The sequence below is a fragment of the Saccostrea cucullata genome, unplaced genomic scaffold, assembly GCF_032062105.1.
Source record: "Saccostrea cucullata isolate Sc308-1 unplaced genomic scaffold, CSIRO_AGI_Scuc_v1 ctg706, whole genome shotgun sequence".
In the NCBI taxonomy this organism is placed as follows: domain Eukaryota; kingdom Metazoa; phylum Mollusca; class Bivalvia; order Ostreida; family Ostreidae; genus Saccostrea; species Saccostrea cuccullata.
Window position 1 is genome coordinate 94,628 of NW_026918737.1, and position 24,201 is coordinate 118,828.

Below are 24,201 nucleotides of genomic sequence, written 5' to 3' on the forward strand. Positions count from 1 at the left end.
GACTGAGACAACCATTTTTCGTCACAAGTGACCTACATAGTGACGTCATTTTCTTATTGTGACGTCACAAACAAGGAGCAAAACTTTATTCAGCATATGTTATTTATAGAACTTGTGTATGGTTATGTGTGTACCAAATTTTATTTCAATCTGAATTGTGGTTTTGTAGATATAGAGATAGTTCGCGAACTTTTTGATCACCCCTCGTACATTTATATTTGTGACATAGATCTATGTTTATTGACTTTGTCAATAGCTCATCACATCAACTGAAACACTTTTTGCAATATATATTTTCTAATTGATTTGACAAAAAAGACATTTTTTAAAAAAGGAATAACAAATACTTGTATATAGTGTAGTATATACTGATAGTAAATAAATAACATCATCAATCCTTCCAAAGGAATAATTTGAAGGCAAAATAAACGATGTAAAAATGTGAAATATTGAAGCCATTATGATAGCCCCATCCACTCAAAAGTTATAAAGCAAGGTTTAAGTTTTTGCGGACAAACAGATAGACAGACAGACGTATAGGATAGAACAAAACTATATTCTAAAAAAAAAAACAGTATATTTTAAAAGTGGAATTATGTTTTAATATCAGAAATTAGCAAGTTCTGAGAATTTCTATGATAAAGAAATCGTATCAGCCACAATTTTGTTATTTTCTGAAAGTAAAAAATAATCAATTAGATATATACAGTATATTGAAACCATTCATTGTTTTAACCAAAAATTGATTAATTTTACATGTAAGTTTTAGGACAAAACAAAATCAAACAAATAAATTTAGAAGTATTTGACTATACAATACCGTAACTACAAGTCAACCCAACGTAACCCAGAGTACATGTACATTTGAAGGTTCCAAGAGTATTAACACAAGTGCCATTATTTTCACATGGGTGTGCATTCACGCACTCATTCACATCTGAAATGGAGGAATTGTTATCAATTTTAATTTCACATTACTTACTGTTTTTTTTATTATCATTGTTATGGGGTGATGTAGATTATATTATTATTCACTTGTATCACTAAATTAATCAGAAATATGATGAATTCATAAGTAGCATGACACTAATAATTGATTGGTGATTTTATTAATGCAATTCTGAATTTGCGATATCATAAATTGTGATGTGATATTGTCAAACAATTAAGTTTAATTACATACCCAAAGCAAATAAGTGCATTCAAATGAGAGTTATCCCTTACTAGTATTTTAAATGTGATGTGATCAGTTAAAAAATGATACCAAGTAAAAATATGATATCATCTGAATGAATAAGTAATTAGGAAAAATCTTATTCGACTAATATGTTGAAATATACAATAACTTTCGTCCGTTTTATAAATATTCTTCGAAATCTTTAACTGTCGTTGGAGTTAATTTGCATGGAATAAATTCACCCACAAATTCATATCTCCCACAATATAATTGATTATGCGAAGTAATTTAAAACCTGTTCTTAATCACAATTTCAAAGTGTCTTTATTTTTGAACTGACTAATACGACTTGATTTATTTGGATAAAAACATTGGAGGAAAAACGTCGAATACGTGATTTTTGATGAAGACACAAATTTCAGTTCAAAAAAAAATTAAATATACTGCATTGCCAAAAGAAGCATATTGACCCCCAATATTTGTTTTGATTTTTAATTAATGTGTGTAAAAACTAAAAGTATACTTCATTGATTGATTGTGTATTGCTAAACGTCCCTCTCGAGAATTTTTCACTCATATCAGAGACATATAAAACCATGGTTTTATATGTCTCTGCTCATATGGAGACGCCACCACTTCCCAGCGGAGAGCGGCAAATTTTGAAATATACTCGGCACTCAGGGCCATTGAGTTGGGAGGGATCTTTTTCGTGCCAGCACCTACTGCGACACGGGACATTGATTTATATGGTCTCATCCGAAGGACCGGTCTCCACGTCCCACAGTGGTATTCGAGCCCGCAATGTAAGGATTGACTCCTAATTTTGCGACTCTAGAGCAGACGCTCTAACCACTACGCCAGGCTGGCGACAAAATATACATGACAAAAAAACTGAAGACTTTGAATACTAGGATCCAACCTTGTTAATTTGAAGTATATGTAATTGTTTTCCTTTTTTTGATCATTGATTATATTTCAAGTTATTTCAATTCATTAATTTGATGGCTCATCAACGTTAATGTGACGTCATGATGATAAGTACCGGTAGAACAATACCTTCCTATAGCTAAAACATGTATCCTAAATAAACCACTATTACATTTTCTGTGTTATACATGTTCACACACTAATCGATATATCCTATTTACCTTCGTCACAAAGCTGTCCTCCTATTCCAGCTCTGCAGTTACAATAATAGGAGCCCGCTGTGTTGACACACGTTCCATATAAACAGGGCTCTTCTTCACACTCATTGATGTCTACAAATCAAGTTAAAAAACACAAAAATTATGCTAATGAATATGACGTTTGTGATGGAACAGTCTACTATTTTGCACAAAATCTCATTTCAACGATAGAAAAGAAAAATACAAGTTAGAATTATCTACCTTGATCACAGAAAGTTCCGTTCCATCCAGGTGCGCAGGTGCAATTAAATGACCCAATATCATTGAAACATGAAGCACCATTTTTACAGGGAATTATTGTACTGTTACACTCATTAATATCTGTCAATGATAAAAAGTAGTTTTGTGTATATAATATAAAAATGAAACCAGAAAGGAGGACAGATAAACGTATTTTCTTACCTTGGTCGCAAAGTTCCCCTGTGAAACCTAGATCACAACCACATATGTACGATCCAGGATTATTTTCACATGTTCCATTGGAACATGGAGAGTCCAGACATTCATTGATATCTGAATAGTATAATCAAAATGCATAATTTATTCTTTCAACAATACATTGATTGTAAGAAATGAAAACAACTTGGATAGTCATGAGACATTAAGAACAATGAAATATATATAGAATTTTACCATTTTCACAGTTAATTCCAGTGAAACCAGGATAGCATGAACATTGGTACCCGCCATATTTTTCAATACAAGAACCTCCATTTTGACAAAGCTTCCATTTGCAATCATTATCTGAAAGCAATCCAAACAATTAGTTAATAAAGATTAGGGTGAAAAAAGAAAACTAACATATGAAGTGTTTACTAGTATATGTAGACAAAAGTATTTGATTACTCTTATACTTACCATCCGCTAGGGTGTAAAACCAGATACCATATTCACCTGCAAGGTCAGGATAATAAATCGTTAAACTGATGATCTGATCATTTTCACAAAAGGAAAGGAAAAACACATGAAAGGAGTTGAATGAGAAAATTAAGAAAAAATCTTCTAGAACCTGTATTTCCACGAACTTTAGTCAAGTTGAAAGCGTTGGCTTTGAATGAATTTTCGTTACGAAATGACGCCAGATTAGTCTTATATTCAATGGCCACTTGTCTGGAGGTCTGGGACGGATCAACATCTACGTCCATGTAGTTATAAATTGTATATGTTGTGATAAAGTCTGTCATTACAACACACTGAATCGTGATTCGCTGTAAAAGAAAGACATTTGTAAAAGCTGATTTAACGATGCAATGATTAACATGTACTTGTAATTATTTATGAAAGTAAAAAAAAAAACTGCAATATGCCAATAATCTAAGATTGATTAATCTATTGAAATCTGAAAGAGAGAGAGAGAGAGAGAGATTACATCCTCGATAAAATCCACTATTCTTGTGTTCCACCACGTTACAACTAAAACCCACTTTGCAGAAAATCCCGAATTTCCACTGTTATAGAGAACAGCAAAATTAGCTTTTGAAATCACAACATGATCCAACGGATTGTCAGCACTGTAAGTTGTGTAGAACACATAGCCATTATCACCACCTGTTGGATACAGGTCTGTCCAATAGGGTGCCAGCATGTCCGGTCCTTTATAAATCCTCTCTGGATGTAGAGAATGGCTTTCTTGTCCAAATACTATCTGGCCATTTGAACTGACCTAAACCAAAATTGATTCACAATACGTATAAAAGTGTAAGATTGACCATAACATTGATCTACTTTATTCTGATTTATCTTTATTTGAAAGTTTTTAAAAACTTTGAGAAGGCACCTACATAAACATTTCGGTATGTTTTGTTGTATCCAATAGGTATTCCATGTGATCCATCACCGACAAGTATTGCTGGAGATGATTGGTCATCAGCAGCGAGGCTATGTGCTAAGGATCCACGTGGGTATGTGTACTGTACTATATTCAAGAAATTTAACTGAGTATCAGAAGTATTTTCACCGTGGGCATTCATGATATTGCAATTATATAAAATTACTAAATGCACTATAAAGATTCTAAGTCAGCAAAGAGAATTTTAAAGCGTCAAAATGAATATTTTTAAAAATTTATTTATCAAAATCTTACATAATGCTCTAACAGAACGATCTGTAGGTTTAAGTCTTTGTGATTGTCCAAGGATATATCTTGAAAAAAATATAATAATAATTTTGAAAAAAAAATTAAAGGAAAACATATAGTAAAAATATTCAAAACTAAAATAAGAATTCAAGGCACAAAAAATAAAGAAAAGTTTCATACCTCTTAGTATCTGACGAACATACGCAGTATTTAAACACTCCCAAAATAAAGATACTCTGAACTAAAAGCATGACAAGAAAATATGTGTGTTCAAGTGCAATTTATGTTAACATAAAGTGTTGTAAACCGATAAGAAGAGTAAATTTTCTTGTCGTTGTCTTGAACTTTTGTATTGTTCCTTAACATAGAGATAAGAGAACTGAAGCATTTATCATGAGGTCTGCTTCCTTTCTTTTCTTTTTTTAAAACTTAAATTATCATTAAAATATAGTTTATATCCATGTTTTGGATACTTTATTACCATATTGTTTTACAAATGCTACAGAATACAATAACAATCATATCATTACTTCCTTAAGATTTTGCAGAAAAGAACTAAGAAAATTGTTTTTGCAAAAAATTGAGATATGGAGTCCTACAAATATAAATATGTAAATATTTATAAGTCATAAATATGTATATATTAGAGATCAAACAGATAATAAACAATAGCAAAAAAAAATGATATTTTCGAGTTCCTGTGTTGAAAATTTCAAGGGCATATATGCTCTTTATATTTTCGTTTACAACATTTTTATGACATACCCTTTTTTAAAACTAAAATTCTGCATAACGTTACAAAATTAGCACAACTAGAACGTCTAGCTACCAATTAGCTGCATGAACTTTTAAAAATAAGCTCTTTATGAAGTAGATAGTTTTTTCTTCAGGTATGATTTCTTGATTTGTATGAAGTACTTCGCAATAGAAATCCAGCTGACTAACCTTGACACACTAACATAACACATTTCTCACAAGTTTTCTCTCACTTATGTAAAACTATTGAGTTTTATTGCGTGTACAAACTGACTAAAAAATATCATAACACAAATTATTTACAGAAGTCAAAACTCAACAGATTTAATTATGCTTCTGTTAATTAAAAGTCTCTTCAAATTTCTTTGTTTGTTCCGCCCCCCGATTTGTATTGTCATATGGACTTTGAGGTTGAACACTGTTTGTTATCTCCATAATCCAAGAACAAAGACCTCATATAATGATTTATGTTTTATTTCTAATTTCTAGATTTACTTAGTTATACAAATTATACTAAAGATTTTCTTCATTTGGAAAGATTTTACTTTTTAATCAGAAATTATTCATCTCTCCACCGCCTTTATTAATTTTATGCAAATGTATCTTTCTGATTGTTTTGTCTTATTGATAGATCTCTCAAATAATCACGATGGTTTATCGATTTATCATTTTTCCGCAAAAGTAAACCCATAGTGAATGTTATTATTAATTTTTAAAAACGTTTAAATGCTTATACGAAATTTTGAATTAATTTCTTACAGTAGAAATGGAATTAAACCATCGCAAATGGTACTTTTTGACATATCGTTAATTTTTTTTAACAATAATTTTTGATGAAATTAAATGATTTTTATTCAACACTTATCTCAATCACAATTCCCTTTTTAGTCTGGCTTTGAGAGCTCAGACAAGTAAAGCAAACCCTAACAACAGATTTGTTTATTTGGGTCCTTGTGTGACTGTTTGCAATCTTGTTCTTCTGTGGACATAAAGATTTCGTTCTCAAAATTTGTTTCTAACTTGCATTATCTCCGTACTCAAATAACGGAGGGCATGAAGACTGCATGACTGATCAAAATAACTTCGAAAATATTAGACCTCTCCTACCCTCTTTCTCATTGAGCCCCTTCTGTGCTTAATTTGAACAAAACTTAAATAACTATCCACTACGTTTGTTGATGATTATAAAACAATTATGATAAATTTTAATATTTTGTTTGTTGATTTTTTTCAAATGTGCCTACAAAAAATTAAAAGAAATGAAAATATGAATATAAATCACTATATGTAAATACTAGTAATATAAATAAAAATATATAAATAAAAAATGTTTTTGATATATATTTTTGAAAGAGTTACCAATTTTTTACTGAATAATATTTTTTCGCCTTAATCTGAATTAAACATATTATATGAATGTACATTTTGTTTGTTTTATTTACGTCTTATTTTTCCTGAATATTTGTTTATTTTGGATATTGTGTTTTTCTTCCTCCAAAGTTTGACGTCACAATGTAAAACCTTGGACAGTTTTACTGCTTAAAACTTTTATATAAATCGTGTTTTACAAAACAATTGCATTAGAATGTACACTTATATGTATGTTTTAATCTGACAGTGACTCCAACTGCTTTGCCTGATATTTTTATTTCTTCCTCCAAGTTTTGATTCAAAATTAAACTTTGGACAGACACTAGAACTTTTATAAAATTCGAACTTTCGTTTTTTTTAAACGTTTCAAGAAATCTCACGTTTTTGTTGTCTTTAAATGTACATGTATATAGAAAATTAATATACATAAGCCAACTGTACAAATCCTTTTCTATTACCATTCGAAAATGAATAAATAAGAACACATAATCTTTAAAACTTTTAATGGTTCATAGAATAAAAGACCAAATTTATTAACCTAAAACATTATGATCTGCGTGTAGTTTGCGTGATTCTGAAAGAAGAGAGAACATAAGATGGTAAACAAGTAGATCAATACAGTCAAATAAGTATTACAATTCTATTGATACATGTATATATCAATGTTGAACCGAGAACAGATCAATCACAATTTGGCTAGAGTTTTCACCATTTCCAAGATATCTAAGAGAGTAAAAGAAATTTTTATGCATTTGAATTACACGATCAGCTTAACAATCTTTTGCTCATAATTCTAAACCATGGAAACAAAATTGGACACTTTTTTATATATCCCAAAGTATATAAATAAGTATGAGTATGAACAATTTTTGAACACTAGTTTTAATAGTGTATGCATTTTGTTAAACAGACCCTCCTTCATCATTATCTTGCTTAATGTTTGTTTCTTTGAATTCTAGAAATTACTTTGGAAGGCTTGCTCTTCTTCTATATGACACTTTTATTTGTAATATAAGGGCATTGCAGGATTCAACAATATATATAAATAATTTGTTTTATAGGTAAAAATATAATTACCAAAACTGCATGTCAGCCCTGTAAACCCATAACGGCAATTACATCGGAAGGAGCCTACAGTGTTCACACATGTTCCATTGTTTTCACACAGATATGTGTTGTTAAGACACTCATTTTTATCTGTAAATAATCAAACCATTGACTAAACTCTTTTGATTTACCTACACTTTTTTGCATATGAAGTTTTTTTAAAAAATCTTTTTTAAGATTCACTTACAGTGAATATGCATATTTTGACATCAGATTTGAGATGAATTAAAAAAAAATAAGTGAATTCAAATGTGATTTTCAAACAATTTTGTCATTTACCTACCCCGGTTACAATGTTGTCCTTGTAATCCAGGTTTGCATACACAACGATAAGATCCTGCTGTATTAACACAAGTTCCATATACACATGGATCCTCATCACATTCATTGATGTCTAAAGCCACAGAATTGAAAAATAAAGTCTTCAATCAATCAGTTGATCACGTTTTCTATGCATTCATTAATTGAAGTCATGTATGATTACAAAATGCTACCTTTGATAATATTTCAAGATAAATGATCTATTAGCTAGGTATGTCGAACTATATAAAATATTACTACCTATATCGCAAAGGGTACTGTTCCATCCTGGTGCGCATGTGCAATAGAATGATCCTATTTCATTATGACAAGATGCGCCATTTTGACAGGGCATGGTTATATTGTCACACTCGTTAATATCTGTCAGGAATCAAAGAGAAATAATGAAAATTGCAACGTAGTAAACTCTATCATTACAAGACAAACACATCAAATATTTAACTTTTATACCTTGATCACAAAGTTTGGACGTGAATCCTGAATCACAGTCACATGTATAAGAGCCAGGGCTGTTTATACATGTTCCATTGAAGCACGGGGAACCCAAACATTCGTTGATATCTAAAAGCAAAATCAACCGATTAACAGAAGACTCAATAGCCTTAATAATAATCTGAGTATAATGTAATAAAACGTCATTACAATGAATTGGATAATATAGAAGAAGATTAATTGATTTTATATTGTTTAACGTCCCATTCAAAAATGTTTATTATAACAATGAACTGAGACTTCATACCCAGGAACAGAAAAGATTTTTTAAAAAAAATTAAAAATTAGTGAGTTTTCACAATGAAATCAATAGAACTTCCCGAAGCAAATCTCTACCACTAGGCTACCGTGAGCGGTTTAAAGAATAAGATTTTCAAAAAATAATAATAAGATCCTAGAGCCCTGAGTTTCGTTTTATAAAAAAGAAATTTCGAATTAGACCAACAGATTTAATTGATTATAAAAATTTGCAAAAAATTATTGTTAAAATTAGTGTTAAAATTCAATAAAATTTTTATAAAATGAAAGTTAAAAAAATTTGCAAGATTGAATTTGGTCGTAGTCGTAAGTTGTTTGGTAAAACGGGTCCCAGATCTTTGGGTCAGCAGCAAACATTTACCATTTTCACAGTTGACACCAGTAAAGCCAGTTGCACAAATGCATTTATAACCCCCATATTGTTCGACGCATCTGCCTCCGTTTTGGCAAGGCTTCCATTTACAATCGTGAAATAAAAGTCAAATGATAAAAATGTAAAAATAAATAAATAAATAAATACATAAAATAAAATAAAATAATTAAAAAATTCAAATTTTAATTATTAAAAAAGTTGATTATTCCAAAAGTTCAAACATTTACACTCATACTTGCTAGAAGTAAAAATGAGCTAGATCCAGTAGACGAAATATATGCAGAATATAAATGCAAAACATACTTTGAAATATGGGGTAAAAAGTGAAATTTGCAGCTAATGATACATACCATCTGCTATGACGTAGAACCAAATACCACGTTCTCCTAGATTAGAATAAGGTTTTAGTAGTCAAATACAGATAAAGAACTCTTGGAGTGTAAAATCAACATATATCATTATAATTATTTAAAATGCAAGATAATAAAGGGTTTTCATGGTGCTTCATTATTTTATAGAATTTTCATAGAATTTTGAAGCAGAATTATTTTTTTATAACATAAATCATGTACTAATATTTTAATTCACTGGCATGAATAACTGTTATGATTAAGTGATAAACGCTTGTAATTTCTGATAGTAGAAATCTTCCCAAATTCGATTAAGCAGATCATTTAGTACTATAAAACATCATCAGTGTCTTTTCTCGGAGAACATATTGAATGTATTTACAGGACAAATAACATATGTCCAACATCTTGATTAAAAGCTGTGAAAAATTATCAAAAGTGCGACAAATTCAAGATTTTTCCTAGAATGTGTTATAAAAATGCTTCCAAGCCTATTTTAGGATAGCAAGAGTGAATAAATCATTCCGAAAGAGACGAAAACTGCCAAATTTCTGCAGAGTTTTGCTAAAAATGTTCAATGTCACAATAGCCTATGGTATTCTAAATATTTTACTCTCAAATGACGCCAACCGTGATGAAAAATTACATTGATTAAGTTTTATTTTGAATCATTTTTTAAACAAAATTAAAAACCTAAGGAAGTCTACTCTGACAACTGCACCACACAATTAAGAGAATTTATAAATATGTGAATTTTGTAAGATAACAATAATGATGAAAATCCTTAACCACAAACCTGTGTTTCCTCTGAAATTACTCATTCTGAAAACGTCGTCTGTAAGAGAATGAACGTTACTAAATGTCTGAATATTTGTTTTATATCCAATAGCTACGCTCTTCGAAGAATGGCTTGGATCAACATCTACGTTCATATAGTTGTATATTGCGTAAGTTGTGACAAAATCAGTCATAAGGATGCACTGGATCGTAACTCGCTGAAAAAAATAATAAAAGATATTTTATACCTTGGTTAATAGTAACTTTTCAAATACCAGAGAGAGAGAGAGAGAGAGAGAGAGTTAGTTACATCATCTGCGGGAAAATCCACCACTTTAGTATTCCACCAGGTCACAACTAAAACCCATTTTGCGTTAAATCCTGAATTCCCACTGTTGAAGAGAACAGCAAAATCTGCCTTTGAAATAACACTTTGATCTTGAGCTCTGTCAGAACTGTATGTTTTATAGAAAACATATCCATCGCTTCCACCAACTGGAAATAAATCTGTCCAGTAAGGTGCGAGCATGTCAGGTCCTGTGTAATGTGCCATCGGCCGAGGGCTGCTGTTGTTGTTTCCAAAAAGTATTTGACCATTTGTGCTGACCTTAACAAAATTATGAGTATTTATTGTTTTAATACAGTTACATTCGGTTGCAAGTTTTTTGATACGTATTTCTAATAAAAAAAAACAACATTAAGCTTCTTAAGATGTTATGACATTTCTTACGAATACATCGGTGTATGTTTTATTGTATCCCACGGGTATTCCTTGTGCTCCTCTCCCAACATGATAAACTGAAATCGCTTTGTCATCTCCACTTACACTATCAGAGAGAGATCCTCGTGGGTATGTATATTGTACTATGAATATATAATGAATGTAAGTATGATATACTTCTTCGGAGCCAAGATTTTTTTTTATTATTTCGACTTGCTTAGTTCTCAGAAAATGAGTTGGCATTAAAACCTTCCTAGAAGAACTAAGGAGCATAATACGAGTATATATGTTGACACACTTTCAATGAAATTAAAAACAGATATGAAACACAGGAAAGAATTCTTAGTTAAAACACGGTCTTACATAGATCTCGAACGTAATAGCTCTTGGATTTATGAAATGACTCTTTTCCACATACAAATCTATGGAGAAAAGGGTAAAAATCAACAAACTTACAAGAAAATTACAGTAAAAGAAAAAAATCCCACTTTAAAGAGGTTTAATGTTAAATGTTCAAACCTTCCAGTCCAACATGAGAACACCAAAACCAAAGCAAAATGAATTAAGCCCATATTGATAGCAGTAGATTCAAAGTTGCAAGATACGTTGGTACCAAAGTGCACTAAACTGATAAGACTATATCAGGTCGCACTCGTGCATTGTAAAGAAAATTAAAGCGTAGTAGTTTGAATTTCGAATAATCTAAAAGTGTCACTGTTTGACACTTTAGAAAATTTCAGGCGCTATAACTGTTCCTATCATAAATATATTACCGTATATTTGAATTACGAGTCCTTTCCTTTCCTTTATAGAGTGTACATCCCATACATGAACCAAATGTGTTGTTGTTTTATATTGGTCTTTTGTTAACACGTCTATTTTATGCTTAATTAAGTTCACTATTATAAAAAAGCGTAAACTGACCCTATATCGATAAAGGTTAACTATTTCTTATAATAATTTCAAAATAATTACAACTTTGTATAAATTTATGTTGCTTTTTATAGATATAAAATCTATAATTTGAATTTATTTGATTTCCTTATAGTTAGATCTTATATCAAATGTTTATGGTGTTTTATAATGTTTTTTTGGTTAACATGTCTATTTGATATAGACTGGATAAATGATTAAGCTGGTTGTCAAGGGGCTGTAAAATTATACAAAATAATTTGCGTTCCTTTTTGGAAATCAACCAATGAGAAGTACAAACAAAATCTTTCAACAATGAAAAGGATTATGAAAAATGAATTTTTAAAAATTAGGTTTCTTACTTTCTATAAATGGAATCTGAAGAAATCAAGCTCAAAAGTCCATGAAAACACCACACATTTAAGGCAAAACAAACTAGGGCTTAATAAAAGAGAAGGGAACAGGTGCCATGGATGACTAAAGGTCCCTTGTTTACCTATCAAAAACCCACTATATACATATGTTATTTACTGTATGGTTCTTGGCATGATTTGACATACGGGGAAATCCGTATAGACAGTTCAGTGTGTAAATAATAGACTAAAACTTGCATAAAAAACTTTATAAGTCGCCGTTCAATTTGATTATTATATTTGCTGAAAAGGTCTTTGTATCGATCACAGACTTTGCAAAATGTTGACTTTAAACTAGACCGTTGATATTCCTGTGCTTGTGGACAGGACCCCCGACCTTCCACTGATTTGAAGCTTAACGATATTCACCCATTCTCAATATAAGGGCACAAATGCCTCTCTGATTTTTTAAAAAATGAAGTTCAAGAAAACAATTTTTCTATCAATTACCTTTGAAAGAAAGTATCTGAAGATTTTGTTTCCAGATTTTTTTTCATCAAATTATAATACAAGGAATAATGACAAGACGATAAAGCAGAGGGTGATTTTATTCAAAAATGTAGCTTGAAATGTACGTTACTCTTTCTTCAATGTCCAAAAAGATATGTAAAAAAAATGTAGTCATTAAAATCACAATTGGAATAGCTCATCTTAACACCAGCACATCCTACCAACTCTGTCAGCAACATATTTCCTCGGCAAACGAACGTGCGTTTGATTTTTCCTTTCAAAAAACAAAGGTTACTTTTTGATCCAGATGTATAAAATTTTTTTTTAAATATATGCTTTAAATTCTTCTCTCTGTTTTGTTTAGAGCGATCAGTTTGGAATCTTGTCATTTTTTATAGATACTGGAACTTAACATGTACATGTAGAAAAATTCTATTTTTTAGTTACTATCTTTTTTAACATATATCCATGCCGATTTAGAAAACTACGTAAATGTAACGTACATTTCAAGATATATTTCTGTTTAATAAAAAGCTTAAAATTCATCTAAAAATTCATTGTTTTGATTCAGTTTATTAAAAAAAGGATTCTCTATGTAATCACATTGTGTTATATGTCGCAAACACCACTATAAAGATACAATTGCCTCAGAATATGAGTAGGTAACGTACATTTCAAGCTTGTAATTTGTAAATTAGTAATAAGAAAATTTTGAAAAAAAGCAATTATTGACATAAAATTCATTTCAATGAAGCGTTTTAAGGCAGTAATATAAGAAATCATAATGTAACAAACGAGGTTATTTGTCATTAACTACATGAATGTCACGTCACTTCGGTAACGTTCATTTCACATATTATTGGAGAGTCCCCTCCACCTCAGTTCATTACCATTCTTTTGTGCTGTTTCGCTGAAATTGACACCGGTCGTAGCCTAGTTACTTCTACCTGTGTGCAAGGGTACAGACAAAAAAATATAAGAGTCAGACGTATTTTGCTATGATCTAACATATGCTCGTGTTTGGCCATGGAAACTGAACATAAATCTATTCCGAATATATCCATCGACAGTATGTTAACAATTTCATTTAATATGTTGCAACATCGTTTTTCAAAACACAAACATACGTGCTTTTCAGCAGATCTGGAAAAATATAACCCAAAATGCAATGATTCAAACAAAACTGAGTATTGTGTGCCTTTCAGTATTTGAAAGGTACGTGACCGTCTTGTGTTCTGGGTTTAGGCCTATTTGTTTCTTTTTTTCAATTTTTTGTTTCTTTTTTTACCAATTATAAGCCTATGCATACCTTGTTTAGATTATCAACAACAATTAAATTATAATATTGACGAAAAGTCGCATATTAAAAGTAAACAAATTGCAATAAGGTTGCCAAAGATGAATTTAAGACACTTAGAAATAAATTTTCTAGCATGTGGTAACAGTCTAAAACATTTACGAGGATTGGGGGTGCATTTAGATGGATTTATGTGGCCAGTTGTCAAATGGATTGTAACGATAATTTTGTTTCGCTCGTGTAAACGCAATTCATTGACTAAATTTAAAAAAAATGTCAGTTAGAAATACGTGAAATGTACGTTACCATACGTAACGTACATTTCAAATATAAAAATCAATTCTCTTCCACAAGCATACGTTAGACACGCAATATATTGATACTATTTGAACTTGCATATCATAAGAATTGATCATACAGGTTTCGTATTCAGAAATATATACCAGGTATCAAAATTATTTTACATATAATTGACCTTAATATATTTTTTTTCCTCAGCAGAAACGTTTCTTTTCATTAATTTTGGGATTTAGCCGACCTCCAACCTTTGAAACTTTCCTTTGTGTACACATTCGACTGTGTGAAAGTATGAGAATACATGAAAATTCGTGCGAGATTCACTTAATTTGAATTTCATGGTAACGTACATTTCAGTAACGTACATTTCAAATGATAACTTTTCATGTAAAAAATAATTTTTAATTGTGTTAAGCAAAACGTCTTTGCCAGTTTGCAGGGTACAAGGGGTTGCTTACTCTGAGTCATCTCATATTTTCTACTTAATATATATTCTTAATGGAAAAATATAGGTAACGTACATTTCTTTCTTATCTCTACGATTGAAAATGTCTTTCATTCCGTAAACATATTTAAAAAAGTTGCTCCAATTGTTCAATTTCATGTTACATTATCTAAGTAGGAGTAATTAATCTATTGAAATCTCAAATTTAGCCCATCAATTAGTAAAGGAGAACAAAACTATCAGGTGTATAATCTTTGTGTTTGCTTTTAATGTGGTTGAAATAAAATTAAGCGACAGGGACATTGCACAATAAAAATTATTTATTATCACAAAGAAAATGTATTTATTGTAATGAAAAGAAATATATATGATACAAGGTTTAACTTATCAGAAAATTTTTACTTAAGAATCAAAACTATATATTACACAGAGGGGATTCAGAATAATATTTGCCTCGGCGACAGTAACGTACATTTCAAATAGGCTACTATATTTGAATTTGGAACTCCTTAAATACCCTTTCAGATCGATAATTATATGAATTCTTATTCATTGTTATATGACTATTTATAATGTTGATTTAAAAATTACATCAGTGGTATTTCTTTTAAATGAAAATGAGGCGACATTATTTGAGCCCTTATATTGAGAAGGGGTGATTTTATCTTTTTATCATACATTATTATTCAACTACACATTCAAAAAGCACTCCATTCCAAAATCAAAAACATAACGAAACAACGCGTTATTTAAGAAAAGGTCTACCCACGGCATTTTATGACACCGCTGGTGTGATTTTTCTAATAAAGCGTCAATTTTATGGGGGTTTTTTTAAGATGAAATACACTTAAAGGCTTGAAGAAAAATAAGGTCGAAGGAGGGAAAAGGCATTTAAAATATAGTATATTTATAAGCATGTCTTAAAATATCTTAAGTCAAATATAATCAATTTGTAAGTTAGGTCCCAAGTGGAAATAAAAATATATATATTGCCTTCATGAGTTTTCTTGGCAAAATATTGATTAAGTATATTAATTTATATTATATGTGATATACGAGGGCTGTTCAATAAATAATGTCCTCGGTGCTCAGAAAGAAGCAAACGACGCTTTTCAATGATTTAGTTTTCATGATTTTACTTATTAATCTCTTTTAATTCAAACACATGTCAGTAACATTTTTTATCCAATTTCTGATTGTTTTTAGAACTCATTTTTGGGTATGACCCTTAGTATACTGGAAAATGGCAGATCCAATGATTCCTGGACTTGTTTTTTTCCTTCTGAAAGGTGTTTTTTTTTTCAAGTTTGGAAATAGAAACAAGTCAAAAGGTCAAAGATCTACCAAATATTGTTAATGTGAAAAAACATTAACTTTCTGTTTATCCCTAAAACCCCTTTCTCTTCAGGGCATGCGGGTTTGAATGCTGTCAAGAAGAAATTCAATATAGTGGATTCCTGATTCTGGGTCCTGCGTCTGATAAACCTTTCGATTTTTTTGCAAAAAAATTGCTTTCTAGACTCCTCCAGATATTAAACTGTCTCCCCGAATACGAATTTAAACAACAATACCACTTATATTTAAGAAAATTGCATATAAATCTGTCTTTGTGCTCTTGCATTACTTTGCTTTTGTCAGACCTTCGCCGTTTTTATCAAGTACATTTCATGGTAAATTTTGTTTTGATGATTTTAAGCAATAGATTCATATTCCAATATCTTTTTGAATATAAAACAAACGTGGATAACTATAATTACTGATATTTTAAAAGAATTGTTAAGACTTTCGTACATACTGTCGTTTTCACTCATTTTTCAAATTATAGGGTGACCTTTGAGTACTACGTTTTTTTACTGTCAAACGTTTCTTAAAAACAGTGTAAAATACTCCCGATATGATGTCTATTAAATGTGCTATGTTTCTTTAAGTCAATCATACATCGTCAAATATTTGTTGAAATTTGGCAAACAGTACATAAGTTGTTATAATTTTTGTTGGCAAGGAGGGTACCCATTTTTGATGCCCATAATATAATTTTTTATTATTGAAATCCACCTGCTCATTTGTCTATAAAACAGGCATCGGTTGCTGTAAATGACACATATTTCAGTGAATATTTCTTTGGGAGTTTTAACAAGTTTTACAGCAGCTTTAATGTAGCCTTTATTTTCACTCTAGTTTACTGTTTCTTTACCTTTCATTTATAATGCAGTGTCTCGAAAAGCCCTTGTTTCCCAGCTTCTCACGATGTAGCTATGTGATGAAAAGTGGTCACATAAACTGTTTTAAATTCAGTAAAGATTCAATAATGAGAGAAAGTCAAGTTTAATGTCATATTATATCTGTATTGTATGTCATACAGTTCAGGACATTATTTATTGAACAGCCCTCGTATGTGATAAGATCTGTGGTTTTTTTCACAAAAGATCTTAAGACTAAGATAAAAATTTCACAACCCTATAATTCTTTGTTTAATAATACCTGAATATATAGCTTTTGACGTTACCAGGTAACCTACCTGACATTTGTATAACTCCCTGAAGAGCCGAACATGGTGACAGCGCTTGCAGTAAATGTTTTGTGATATTTTTGGATTTTTACATTTAAATATACCAAAAACTGTACCGATTTTTCATTTTGTTTTGAAATATATATATATATATATATATATATATATATATATATATATATATATATATATATATATATATATATATATATTATTTACAATGTTGTCAAAAAGGAAAAATTAGAGTTTTGTGATCTTTTACAGCATATGTACTTTTTAGCGGATGGGGGAAATTTTCGTCTTAGTGGTAAGATTTTTTGTAAAAAAGGCAAAAGGTTCTGAGATCATTTATAATAACTGTGATATCCGGATTGCTGTTTAGTAACTGTGAAAGTTACATGTATGTACCAAAACTCTTAAGCACTCCTAAATTGTAATTGTATTATGATTTGTATTGTATTTGATTAATGCCTGAATAAACAAAATAATATTATATACGCTCTTTCGTCAGGGACCGTGAATTTTGTCCCCTCAGAAGAACTTCACTATCCCCCAATCGTAGTAATGGTTGAGTGATTCTATCAGTTTAATGTGTTTCTGGAAAAAAGGCTCAAGGAATTTAGAATGAAATCAGTTTAAGAAATTGATCCTCTTTCAATGGACTATATAACCAGCATTTCTTATCCCCGGGCTGATTACTGTATAGGGGAAAAATAACTCGCGGTGTTAATATTCGCTATATTCGTGGCGTTAATAAATCCGTGAATTCAAGAAACAGTGAATAAATATTCAATAATATCCATGTTTTATTTGGAAATTTGAGAATATACTACGATAGGTTTTTATAGATGTACGTGCAGTGCATGGTCATTTCAGTAATTACGAGTAGTACTTGTAATTCAATTATATTAATTATCACGGTTTACTTTTAATTCAAATCACCAGATTAATAACCTGTATTTATTAATAAAAAGCTGTTTTGATAGAAAACTCTACTTGTTTTATCAATCAAAACACGTGGGCCGTGGGTTTTGTTTACCCGTGCGTAACTAATGTTACCACATGTATTTGTTACCTGCATTATCAATTGCATATGAGTTTTTATCGACATTTTGTTTTTAAAAAATCATTTAAATATTAACTTTTGAACTTTCTGAAGATGTGGAAGGATATTATTTCGTCTACCTACATTAACTCATTTATTAAGGTCCAGTGATTTTTCGCCGCGTTGATCTTGTGGTTACATGCTCTCATCGTAATGCGTGTAGCATATGGCGTATATAGTCATTTTTTTAATAACTGCACTTGTTTTAATTAATCCTCAATTATTTATTAAATCTAACTATTTAATATTAACCTACCCTGCTGTTCATGAAATAAACACAAAACACTGATTAATGTCGTTCACATGTAGCTATCATATGGATTAGAATTAGAAGTTTAGAATGGTTATAAATTCTATGAGGAATATTTCGACTCAACCCTTGTTCCAATAGGAAGTTTCAGCAAAAATGAACATTATGTAATATGTGAGACCTTCATCAGCTGTTCATGTGCTTACTCTTGTATTGTTTACAATTAATTTATTCTGAATGGAGACACACTATAATCATAGTACATGACTTTAAAGTTATTAATTAAGCTGAAGCAGCATTTAATATGTCTTATTTTTATTCAGATTTTGTTTACAAAACTTGCTGTATTACCGATCGTGTTTTGATAACATCCCCCATTTTCAATAGTTTGTTTACAAATTTAATTCTCTAAGTTTCTTCGTAAATACGGTTAAATAATACATTTAAACAGATTGCAGTTGTTTATAATTACCGGTTATTGATCTCTGTTCAGTACCAGCGTATTCTTTTACTTACATCTATGTGAAATCGTCATTTTACCGCTCGCGAACTTCTTGTGTACTTTATCATGCGTTTCCTTCGTCTGATTGACCGCTTCACTACTCATCTTGTCACCTGTGATTCTGCTGCTTGATTTCTCATTATTTAACCATGTTGTACATTATTTTATTCTTGAATTATTGTAATACGATGCTGACCAATATTTTTGTCCCTTATTTACCTTACGATGGTGAACTATTGTCTTATTTTATCGATCTATCCAAGGCACTATGTTGTGAAGTCGCACTTCCGTACTTGCGTATATCGCTACGCGCACTACTTCTGAAGGCGCCTAGATTCGAAACTTGATTTTTATAATAAAACTACGAAGTCTTGGATAATTTCATTCATTAAACTAATTACGTATTTTAGTGTCCATATAATTAAAGTAATCCGGACAAGGTCTTGTATTGTTTATTAAATGTTTATTAAGGGTTTTAATTCTGCTTGTCCGGAGATTGGATATTGTTCGGATTTTCCATAGATCCGTACAGCGTTTGGATTGGTTATTAATTTTCCGGACAAAAAGGACAAACGCTGATTGGTGATAGAGGGTTATATATAGGACCCAACTTCAGCATTTCGACACACTTGAATCTTCATCCCTTTGGGTTGTTAGTACGTTCTGAACCATATCTTCTGAAAGAGTCTAAGGTATTCAAGATGATAGATCTTGTAGTGGATGATGCTAATTTTTATAAAGACTCGCGCGTCCGGACAGGACAGTATTATAAGTAGAGAAATTATTTTAGTCATGTAGACCAGTAGTTTGTTTGTTTACAGTTCGAGTTATTAATTAGGACTTATGACCGGAACATTTCTATTAGTTGTTTGAATATTTGAATAGGTGATATCACTTTTTCGAATAGGTGATATGTTGTAAAAAATTCAAATAGGTGATACCACCTATTCAAATTGGTGATATCACCCATTTATTTTCAATAGGTGACATCACCTATTTGAATAGGTAATATCACTTATTCGAATAGGTGATATCACATATTCGAATTGGTGATATCACAGAATGGAAATGAATAGGTGATATCACCTATTCGAATAAGTGATATCACCTATTCGTGCTGAATAGGTGATATCACCTACTCAATTTGAATCGGTGATATCACCAATTCGAATAAGTGGTATCACCTATTTGAATTTTTTACAACAATAAAAAATGAATGCTCAATATAATATATAGATTACCACTGGAACCAAGAAAATTCGGACTACCCAGTTTCATGCGTTAATTCAATTTTTCTTAAAGACTACATGATAGATAAGTGAAATAAATTAATTTGTGAGCAAAACAAACTACAATTTCTACTGGGGTTGATTAAAATTAAATGCAAAACTGTAATCTATTGTCAAGAATGATGAGTTATAAAACGAAAAAATGAAGGTAAATAAGATATTGGGACCTATATAGTCTTGGGAGCTGTTATTATTTCATAAATAATTAGAATAAGTGATATCACCTATTCTAATAAGTGATATCATCTACTTAAAATGATATGGTGATATTACCTTTTCGAAAAGGTGATATCACCTATTCAATTTGAATAGGTTATATCACTAATTCAAATAAGTGATATCAAGTATTCCCTTCCTATTCGAATAAGTGATATCACCTTTTTGAATAGGTGATATCACCAATTCAAATCAAATAGGTGACATCACCTATTTGAATAGGTGATATCACTTATTCGAATTCAAAATCTGAATAGGTGATATCATGAACCCATTCGAATAGGTGATATCACCTATTCGAATAGGTTATATCACTTTTTGGCAGTACATACCAAAACGTCACCCCATAGTTTTCGGCACCTATTAACGTAAAAAGAACCTTGAAACACTGCAAAACATTTACATGCTAAAGCATCATCAACTCTAAAAGGCAATCAATTTTATTTGTTATTTATATGCAAACCGGAACTATGTTGATGTATCTTGCTTGTTTCTGAAAAATAATAAAGAGTGCATGGATTAATTCAATTTTCTGTTACACTTAGGTTTTTTTTCAATTTTTAAAAAAATTAAATGGACATTATAATATAAAATCAATAAAAATGCAAAGTTCAACAACTTAGTAGTATATTTATATTGTAAAATTACCGAAATTGCATGTCAATCCTGAATAGTCCTGTGGACATCTACATTGGAAGGTACCTATAGTATTCGCACAAATACCGTCGTTGAGGCAAGGATGGTTGCCATGGCACTCATCAACATCTATAAACAAAATTATGGCAATACATTAAGTTTTGGAAATTTTCTTATTATAAAGAATAACGTACATGTATATGATTGAAATATATTATAATATACATTTATTACGTATAGCCCAAGGAAGTTGGCAAAGTGTCTTCCTTCTTCATTTACTAACCTTCGTTACAATGTTGTCCCTGTATTCCGGGTTCACATTTGCAATGATAAGATCCTGCTGTATTGACACATGCCCCATAGACACATGGACCCTTATTACATTCATCAATGTCTAGAAATAAAGAAAATAACGAGTCACAGAGTCAATAAATTATATTTATGAAGATTAGATATACGTACATTATTATAATGAATATAATTAAAGAATACTGCACACGTTTTCATTTTAAAAAATATTCTAAATTTAGGCAAAATCAGTCTGGGTATGAAATGATTTTGCATTACAAATATGTTTAGATGTATGAATATACAAATAAAATTATTATTGTTTCATATTCACTTATAACCAATTCCAAAGAAAGTTAAAAATATCAATTCACCTTGTTCACAAAGCCTTCCTGTCCATCCTGGTGCACACGTGCAAGTAAATGATCCTATGTTATTGATACATGTTGCGCCGTTTTGGCAGGGCATAGTTGCATTATTACATTCGTTGATATCTGTCATGAATGAAATAAAAGAATATTACACTTGATTAAAGAACAATATCCACATAGAAATGTTGCTTATGTTTTATTTTTCCCTACCTTGATCGCATAATTTTGCTGTAAAACCCGGATAACAAGCACATGTATAGGATCCTGGATTGTTAACACAAGTTCCATTGACACATGGCGAGGTTAGACATTCATTGATATCTGTATTAAGAGAAAGAAAGCAATTATATGATAAAGCATCAAAAAAGCAATTAAAATAATAAATGCACAATGTAAATTTCAAAATTAAGTTACCGTTCTCGCAGTTGACTCCCGCGAAACCAACTGTACACACGCATGAGTATCCACCATATTTTTCAACACAACTTCCTCCGTTTTGGCAAGGTTTCCACTTACAATCATTATCTTAAATTTGGAATGAATTACTTAATGATGTTGTATTATCTCAGGAATGAAAAAAGGTAAAATAGTACTGCTATAGCAATGATAGAGGGCTATATGGAAATAAAGATGTTTATTTACCGTCCGCAATTACGTAAAACCAAACACCATGTTCCCCTGCATGAAAACATGAAACTTTCAAACTGCAGTACATGAGATAACAAAATGTCACCAATAATATGTAAATTCACTGTATATAGATAAAACCTGTGTTTCCTCGAAAATTGCTCATGCTGAATGTATCATCTTTGAATGAATGAAAATTGCTAAAAGTCTGCACATTCGTCTTATATCCAATGGCTACCCTATGAGAAGTATGGGATGGATCAACATCTACATTCATGTAGTTATACACAGCGTATGTTGTAACAAAATCCGTCATTAGAATGCACTGTATGGTTATACGCTGAAATAAGGATTGTAATTTACCGATTTAACTTGCTTTTAGATGGATTTCAAACTCCGACCTAAAATTAATTAAAATAATGCATAATGGGAAAGGAAAAAGAATTACGTCATCATCAGCAAAATCCACTACTTTCGTGTTCCACCAAGTGACCACCAATACCCATTTTGCAGAGAAATGTGAAATTCCACTGTTATAAAGGACATCGTAATCTGCCTTTGAAATGATAGAATGGTCGAATGGATTACTGGCTTCGTATGTTTTGTAGAAGACATATCCATTATTTCCTGCATTTGGCAGTAGATCCGTCCAGTAGGGAGCCAGCATGTCAGGTCCTGTATAATTCTTCTGAGGATTGGGGGAACTGTTGTTGTTTCCAAAAAGTATTTGTCCATTTGTGCTAACCTTGATCAAGAGAAATTCGTGTTTGAAACAAAATCAGAAGTATTTTTAAAATTAATTAATAAATAATGAATATTTTGTTCTGCCAGTCCATGTTCCAAGTAAAAAATTTTTATGATTTTTTTCAATCCTTAACGGTTACCGATTGAAAGTTTCAAAAGCTTCGTATTTGGTATGATCAATTTTACTGTTGCAATCCATTTATTAAGCCAAACAATGTACGATTAGAAATGGCAGTTACAACTTCTAATTTATTATCATTTGTAATTAATTATGAGATGAGATGAGACAAGTAATAAAATTTTATAACATGGCTTATAAAAATGTTAGGAATGTTCCTTACAAATACATATGTATGCGTTTTATTGTATCCAATTGGTATCCCTCTTCCAACACGTATTGCTGTACTTGCGATGTCATCCCCAGAAATGCTGTTCGATAGAGACCCGCGTGGGTAGGTGTAGTGCACTGTGTAGATAAGGAAAACATACACACATCGTACTTTTCTATAAGAATTTAAATATATAAAATTTAATGTAAATAAAAACAATTTTCTTACATGAATCCCTCACAAAAGAACTCTGGGATTTGTGCATCTTCGACTGTCCGTACATATACCTAAAAGAAAAAAAAGAGAAGAAAGAAAAAAAATTCTATCAAAATAAAAATTATAAAATGATTATTGTAGCTAAGACTATGTGAGAACTTTTTCTAACCTCTCGGTGTCTGAAACACAAATGCAGCTTTTGAGTACACCCAGGATCATGGAACAGTACAGAAAGAACATTGTATTCAATTCTTTAAAACCCGAACTATTTCCTGAAACCTCTCCCGCGACTTAATGCAAGAAAGCGATAAGAATATGTTAGCAGATTTTATCAGGTC

General features: G+C 30.8%; 3 protein-coding genes across 5 annotated transcripts; all 3 read right to left on the bottom strand.

The window, feature by feature from the left end:
- Positions 1–561: 561 nt before the first annotated feature.
- Positions 562–24,139, bottom strand: LOC134270204 (neurogenic locus Notch protein-like). 3 transcript variants are annotated; one of them, XM_062752402.1, is made up of 12 exons: positions 4,622–4,889; positions 4,448–4,506; positions 4,146–4,279; positions 3,734–4,027; positions 3,374–3,572; positions 3,223–3,258; positions 2,998–3,108; positions 2,767–2,877; positions 2,566–2,685; positions 2,326–2,436; positions 821–937; positions 562–674 (listed from the first exon to the last, which is right to left on the bottom strand). In XM_062752402.1, the coding sequence occupies exons 1-12, from the start codon at positions 4,690–4,692 to the stop codon at positions 634–636; spliced, it is 1,404 nt and encodes a 467-aa protein (XP_062608386.1). In that variant the 5' UTR covers positions 4,693–4,889; the 3' UTR covers positions 562–633. The 3 variants fall into 3 exon arrangements, with proteins under 3 accessions (XP_062608386.1, XP_062608392.1, XP_062608379.1); XM_062752408.1 differs by lacking the exons at positions 4,448–4,506; positions 4,622–4,889 and adding exons at positions 23,876–23,934; positions 24,033–24,139 and having other exon boundaries at positions 584–674; XM_062752395.1 differs by lacking the exons at positions 562–674; positions 821–937; positions 2,326–2,436; ... (7 more) ...; positions 4,448–4,506; positions 4,622–4,889 and adding exons at positions 21,086–21,145; positions 21,301–21,417; positions 21,572–21,682; ... (7 more) ...; positions 23,876–23,934; positions 24,033–24,139.
- Positions 7,002–9,209, bottom strand: LOC134270107 (fibropellin-3-like). The gene is made up of 6 exons (XM_062752287.1): positions 9,108–9,209; positions 8,447–8,557; positions 8,237–8,356; positions 7,959–8,069; positions 7,646–7,765; positions 7,002–7,142 (listed from the first exon to the last, which is right to left on the bottom strand). The coding sequence occupies exons 3-6, from the start codon at positions 8,328–8,330 to the stop codon at positions 7,102–7,104; spliced, it is 366 nt and encodes a 121-aa protein (XP_062608271.1). The 5' UTR covers positions 8,331–8,356; positions 8,447–8,557; positions 9,108–9,209; the 3' UTR covers positions 7,002–7,101.
- Positions 9,441–11,583, bottom strand: LOC134270225 (mucin-like protein). Its single transcript, XM_062752419.1, has 6 exons — positions 11,487–11,583; positions 11,331–11,389; positions 10,977–11,110; positions 10,557–10,853; positions 10,266–10,464; positions 9,441–9,505 (listed from the first exon to the last, which is right to left on the bottom strand). Exons 1-6 carry the CDS (start codon positions 11,537–11,539, stop codon positions 9,456–9,458), a joined length of 792 nt encoding a protein of 263 aa, XP_062608403.1. The 5' UTR covers positions 11,540–11,583; the 3' UTR covers positions 9,441–9,455.
- Positions 24,140–24,201: the final 62 nt, after the last annotated feature.